This window comes from Rhagoletis pomonella, unplaced genomic scaffold (genome assembly GCF_013731165.1).
Source record: "Rhagoletis pomonella isolate Grant_MI unplaced genomic scaffold, Rhpom_1.0 Rhpom_scaffold_00005, whole genome shotgun sequence".
NCBI classification, from domain to species: domain Eukaryota; kingdom Metazoa; phylum Arthropoda; class Insecta; order Diptera; family Tephritidae; genus Rhagoletis; species Rhagoletis pomonella.
In genome coordinates, this window is record NW_023458559.1 from 39,091,641 (window position 1) to 39,098,384 (window position 6,744).

A 6,744-nucleotide genomic window follows, 5' to 3' on the forward strand; every position below is an offset into this window, starting at 1 on the left:
TTGTCTTTGTCTCCCGACTGCCAAAAAGTCAATCCCAATACTCGCCGGTCAATTCTCCGGACTTCTCCCGATTTCACATAGCAAATTAGAACAGCCAATCAGCGATCGCCACGATGACAGTGAGTTTCAAGTTGGTAAAAAACGTCAGAGGCCAAAGACGTTGCCGGATCTTGCAACAGTAGGAGAGCTTTTAAAACAATTTAGAAGCAATTTTTTCGATTTAAATTGTTGAAAAGTAATGAATATATTAATCCCGGAAATAATCTCGGGATCCCGGGATCCCGGGATTGTGATAACGACATCCCGAAAATCAAATTCGGGAGAAAATTCATTATACTAACAAAAGTAAGCTGAAAAGAACGTTCACAGTTGATAAAATACCGGGTATCATGAATGGAAAGCGTAAGGTCTAAGGCCTCGCGTACAAAGACAGCTTATGGCTTAGCTACGAGCTGAGCTGATCAGCATGCTGATAAGCGTTGAGAGAACGATTATATTGGAAGCAAGCAAGTGCGGCATCAGCACGGTTTTATTTAGTTGATGTACCGTATTTTTTTAACAGCGCTATTATATTGCTGATCACCTCAGTCCTCAGCGCAGCGAGTTAAACTTCTTCAAACTAAATTTCACCATCGATGGCGGAAGATCAATACATTTTCCCCAAAAATGTACACCCTTAGTCTAATGTGCGAGACCAAGAAATAATACTAAATGCCTGGGGTGTTTCGCTCAAAGTTGTATATTAGCAAAGTTGACATTGCAGGCAAAACCGCGTCAGCGCAAAGATCTATTAGACTCAGGGAATTCGATTGGTTGAAAAACTTAAGGACTGGACACTTTGGAGTTCGAAGGGGCTTCGATTTCATCCCTGGTCGCACGGATGGCTCCTATAAGCTTCTCCTTTGCGGCACTTCTGGAGAGCGGGAGCAGTGAACTTCTTCTCAGATGGATCGAAACTAGGTGGCAGGGTTCTGTCAAGAGCTTCCCATCAGTACTAAGTTCAGGCTTCCAGACTGCTGCCGTGTATTTCAAGAAGAAGTGACTGCTTATAAGGAGATGGTAGAGTCATTGCTCAGCAGTGCGATAGCAGTCAGGGAGGTGATAATCTGGTTAAGGAATGTCTGCTCTCTCTTTCAGTTGCGTCGGAATACTTATGTATTTGTCCCTTATTGTCTCTTATTTCTGAGCTCGGAGTTCCCGCAAATCCGCAGCAGATGTTCAAGCTTGTTTCCCTTCGCACCAGAATTTAACCGCAATCTTACAATCCAAGGCCTTCATAGTAGCAGGGATGTTTCTGCAGACTTTGATTTGATATTCGCGCCACCTTCCTTCATTAACACTGACACAATTGGGCGCTTCTGGCTTAATGGCTACTAATATCAGGGTGGAGATATTGTAACTAGTTATCGACAATTTTCGGATCGGTATCGCTTTTGTTGGTGTATTTTATGAATATTTTTACGCCCACAAATGCGATAGTGATCCGAAATACCCCACGGTCACATGCCACTTTACTGGTTTCCAAAACTGTATAGGAACGAAGTAGTATGTTAGGAAAGGTTAGATTTGATAAACTGCCCTTATCAAGAGTTCACCCGGTGGCCACAGAAGTACGTTTAAATGAACAGGGAAAGGTTTACCCAAACCATTCGGATTTTTTTATGAATAGGCACAGACTTCCCAGCGAAACGGTGCCTAAGCTGCCAAGGTCATTGTAGCAGTAGTCCTCCAGCAACCTTAGTCACATTCCATGCATTTCCAGCTCCGTTCTTTCTTGTAAATCCCTAAGTGCATATTTTAGAATTTCACGGACTGTCGAATACCCTTAAGTGACCTATTTAAACCTAGATAAACCCGTTCAAACTCCTACTCCTTGGGAGCGTCAAATATGAAAATCCTCGAGGAGTCAAGTTCTGATGCTACAACAACAACAACCACCCCTAGTGCTTGCCGCCCGGAATGCGGCAACCCAACACCGATAATCTTTTAGCATTGACGACAACCTTTTCGGGAGGAGAATTCGGGCTGAATAGCAAAAATTTGCGCTACTCCTCGTTTCATTTTAAATTTTCTTAAAATCTATAAAAAAAAGGACTATTTGCATACGAATAGCTACGAAAGAATGAATATTTTGAATATCTATACATGCAGTTGTAGATCGAACCTTCGATGATACAACAATAAACAATAGCCTTGATTATCAGCGTTTAAAATTTGGTATATTTAAAGCGAATTTATGTTTGTCCGACAGGTAGTAGAGTTAGCTATGGCTGGTCAATATAATATAAATTACGAACAAAAAAGATGTTTTTTTACCTACAAACGTTAACAACGCAGAACGTACATACATATACTTAAACGCAGTCCTCATACGCAGAATATTGTCGATTACTGCTGGAACCCTCAGTGTTGCTTACTACAGTGTTGCCACTCACCAATGCCTTTTCATAAACTTACCTTTTCAACTAAAATTTTTCTTGCTATAATAGGTTAGGTTAGGTTACACTGGCCGGCTGTTGCGCCTTACATAGACCCGTTGGGCCTTTGTAGTGCCAGATGGAGGTCCGTTTTACTGCGGTCTAAAGTAGTCGTCGTATAGGACGTCAACGCTTTTTGCGAAGTTCAAGAGTGCCTTAATATCCAGTTTTGAAACCTCCTCTAGTCCTTTAAACTGCGAAGCTCCGAGATAACTAAGACGATTTCTAGCTAAGGCCGGACAGAAACAGAGGAGGTGTTCTAACGTCTCACTCATGCCTTCCTCCCTGCACTTCCTGCATGCGTCACTGTTACTAATGCCCATTCTGCTTGCGTGGGATGCCAGTAGGTTGTGGCCCGTCATTAGGCCGACAACTGTCCTGCAATCCCTACGGGACCGTGTAAGCAAGAAATGGGTGTTTCCTTTGCTGCTATTGCACATGATCTTGGTGGTTTTGCATGTCGCTAATGCGTTCCATCTCCCCCTGATCCGGCACCCAGCTCTTTCGGAAATTTCATTGTAGATCGTTTTTAGCGACTTTTGTATTTCCCGTACTGGTTCGCTAGCAAGACGGATGGCACTTTTGGCAATCTCATCAGCTATTTCGTTGCCTAAAATGCCCTTGTGGCCTGGAACCCAGTATATATGCAGCCGTTTACTCTCGGCCGCCCTGTCTACTGCTTCCCTGCTTCTAAGGACATTTTCTGACGCAATACGATGTGAGACTATGGCCTTAATCGCCGCCTGGCTATCAACATAATAGATCGTAGCTAAATATAAACTACCTCGTTTTCAACAAGGAACCTTATTCAATAGTAAATTTCAAATACTTTAAACGTATTTTGGATAGGAAACTATAACTTTTTTACCATCTGCAAAACTGACGAAGTGGCAACCATCTAAAGAAGGAGAAATCAGCTGACGCGGAAAAATCTAAATTCCGCAGATTTCTGCGCTACGGGCTACACGTACAGAAAAATTCTGCGGTGTTGAGTTTTCATTTACATGGCGCTTTGGTAAGACAGATCGTGTCAGCTGACTCGGGTTTACGTACCGGTAGGTTTACGTTCTTGACTAATTTCAGCTTTAATCTCCTTTAAAATTATAAATGCAGAAAAAAGTTGCGTTCGATAAAAAAAGTTGCGTTCGATAACAAAATTAGCCAACACCAGCCAACAATCAAAATCAAGAGAGTAAGCGAATATTCTCTCCCAAAGAGATGAAAAAGCAAAAAAGTAAACGAACAGGAAATTAGCCATCACTTGCAAAAACCGGAGGAAGAAGACACACCAGCTGACTTTGTGTATGTTTTATTTGTAAACAAACTGAAATTCATGTTGCCTCCATAGGAGAAAAAATGAAAGTGACCGTTCAATGTTCGCCAGGAACATTTCTAGAAGTAAAAACTAGTTGGCGCTATCATAAAGTCACATAGCAGGCAGCCAAAAAGCATATAAATACCAAAACTCGGAAAATGCAATTTTGCTTGTTTACAAAAATTGCAACCATATGTTTTGTGATCATATGTTTTCGTGTTGGATAATTTTTGCTGACTAAAATTTTGCCAGTACAAAATGAACGCTTCTCTTGCATCAAAATGAACGCTTGCTCTCTCAATTTTTGTGTGTTGGATAATTTTTTGTCGTTATCGAACGCCATCCAGTAAAAATTTCGAAAACTATTACAAATTTTTGACTTGTCGAACGCACCTAATTATTCGGAAAGTGTGAAAATGTTTTCCATAATTGTGAATAGCACACGTTAAGAAGAAGTATTTGTTTACAAAATAATGGGGAATTATTCTTAATTAACAGCTGATTTTAACTGAGTCCCCGGTAATTAAAAAATATACAAGGACATAACGAGCATATAAAATGCAAGACCTCTGACAGCAAAAGTCCACATTTCACACGATATGGAAACTAGCACATCAGCGCAAGCCGCGTTCGCCGTAACAGAGGATCGCGTAAAAAAAAAGAAACGTATATTAAAAGCTGCGGAATATGCAAGTATTTGTAGCTTCATACAGCAGTATCAGGGGCTTGCTATTGACTGTGAAATGGAAATGGCAAATCGCCTATTTCCAGATATTGAACGGCTAACGCTAAAAAGTATTCTACAGACAGAATTAGCAACACGAATGCGGGCGCAACATTGGCATTTCGAAGCAAATGCAAAGAAGTACCTGAAAACGTAAGTAAAACATAATTCAGTATGTGCAAACCAAAATTATTAATCTATTTTCGTAACTAAATAGCTTTGAAGATAAAGTGGACACACATCCAGGCCCAACGCTACTGCTAAAAATCGCTTGCATGGAAGGCATGAGTCCAACAACACTCTGTCGCATTATTTTGCTGGAGAAGTACAAATTTGAACATAAATCCGAACTAAGTCGCCTGCTAAAACAACCACATCTCATTGAAGATCCGAAGCTAGCAGCAAACGTGGCGCAGTGTATGTGCAGCGATTCGCAAGACGGACCGCTTGTTGATTTACGCCGACGCATTTTGGGTGAAGAGTACGAATTTAAGGTAATTAATTATTAAATGTATGGAAGGACAAAATTTTATCTTTTACCCATTTCAGCTGAAAAAGATGGCCAAAGCCGTTAATATGCACTACTATGATGAAAACGATTTGCGGCGCCTGGGCTACGATAAAACGCCTGATATTAAAATGATAGTGCCTTTCTTGTATAAAGGCGAAGTAGTAAATTGGATAGAAAGTAAGGCGACATTCGGCGATGTTAAGACACATAAATGGTACATACAGCAGCAGCTGTATAGCTATAGTAATCGGTAAGTGTAGATAAGAGTTTGAGCATGTAAAAATTTAAATCATTGGTCGAATGTTTCAGTTTTGGCGCCGGTATTGTGATTTATTGGCTAGGATACCACGAAGATACCCCGCTTATTACGGACAATAATGTAGGCATCATTGTGCTGGACGACTTTCCAGCTCATGAGCATATGGTTTTCTTAAATTTGTCGAATGAAGATACACCGTTCAGAGAAACTACACGAAGCAGCACACTAGAGCCTAGTATTAACAAATCTATATCATAATTATTTTTAATTAAATTTTAAAAACTCCGGTTTGTGTAGTTTAAAATCTTGTATACGCCGTTATGGTGTATGGCATTTATGTATTTGTTTGTATTTGCTTATTTTAATTTATTCAGGTATTTCAAGATATATAAAAATGCTTAGAAAATTAGGAAAAATGTTAATAAATATTTATATTTTGATCAAAATACTTATAGTAATTAAAGATATTATCGATAATGCCAGCTGATTTGTTATCGACAACTATCAGTAATTTTTCAATTTGTTTACATTACTATTGTGACTTCTGTAATGATCTAAAAAGAAGAACTATAAAAACCACTTTGACACGTCAGATTTTCGTTCGCGAACTCAGGAACTTCCTGGAAAAATCTGTTAATAGAAGATATTTGGTGGAAAGTAAATTTTTTCGTCGCAATAAATCAAAAAAAAAAGTTTATTATGAGACTGAAGACAAGTTTGCTGTTAATTTTTGTTACTACAACAGTGCTGTACCAGTTTTCCGAAGGTCTGCCTGTGACAAAAAATAAAAAGGGTGAGAAAGAGGAAAACCCCAGCGTACCCGCTACCCCAGATGTTGAGACAGCTTTGGAATATGAACGATATTTGAAAGAGGTTGTGGAGGCGCTTGAAAGCGATCCAGAATTCCGGAAGAAATTGGACAAAGCCCCCGAAGCTGACATACGTGTAAGTACGCTTTGTGGCTTTTGTATATATATATGTACATAGTATGTATGTATGTTATGTGAATATGTGACATGGAATTGCACGCCCCTATTTTTTCTAGAGTGGCAAAATCGCACAAGAACTTGAGTACGTTAATCATCATGTGCGCTCCAAGTTAGACGAAATAAAGCGTGAAGAGGTTGAACGCTTACGCAAACTAGTGAATAAAGAGTTCGAGCTGGAGAATGATATTGATCGCGATCATTTGAAAGTATTGCAGCACTTGGATCATCATAATGAGCATACTTTCGAAATTGAGGATCTCAAAAAGTTGATCAAGAAAACGTCAGAAGATTTAGCTGAAGCCGATCGCAAACGACGTGCAGAGTTCAAGGAATATGAAATGCAAAAAGAATTTGAAAAGGAAACGAAAATAAAAAATATGACAGAGGAGCAGCGAAAACAGTTTGAACAAGAAGAAAAAGAGAAAGAGGAGAAGCACAAGAAACACGAAAAAGTTCATCACCCAGGCAA

The 6,744-nt window shown here is 39.7% G+C and overlaps 2 protein-coding genes across 2 annotated transcripts in view; both read left to right on the forward strand.

The window, feature by feature from the left end:
• The first annotated feature begins 4,310 nt into the window (after nucleotides 1–4,310).
• LOC118738919 (CDAN1-interacting nuclease 1-like) lies at nucleotides 4,311–5,790 on the forward strand. The gene is made up of 4 exons (XM_036469970.1): nucleotides 4,311–4,669; nucleotides 4,734–5,010; nucleotides 5,066–5,277; nucleotides 5,337–5,790. Exons 1-4 carry the CDS (start codon nucleotides 4,392–4,394, stop codon nucleotides 5,542–5,544), a joined length of 975 nt encoding a protein of 324 aa, XP_036325863.1. The 5' UTR covers nucleotides 4,311–4,391; the 3' UTR covers nucleotides 5,545–5,790.
• A 60-nt stretch (nucleotides 5,791–5,850) lies between these two features.
• LOC118738916 (nucleobindin-2-like) overlaps nucleotides 5,851–6,744 on the forward strand; it is a gene marked incomplete in the record, with an annotated part of 15,181 nt that continues 14,287 nt past the window's right edge. The window contains 2 exon segments of the mRNA XM_036469966.1: nucleotides 5,851–6,231; nucleotides 6,332–6,744. Coding sequence (XP_036325859.1) covers nucleotides 5,986–6,231; nucleotides 6,332–6,744 — 659 coding nt within the window.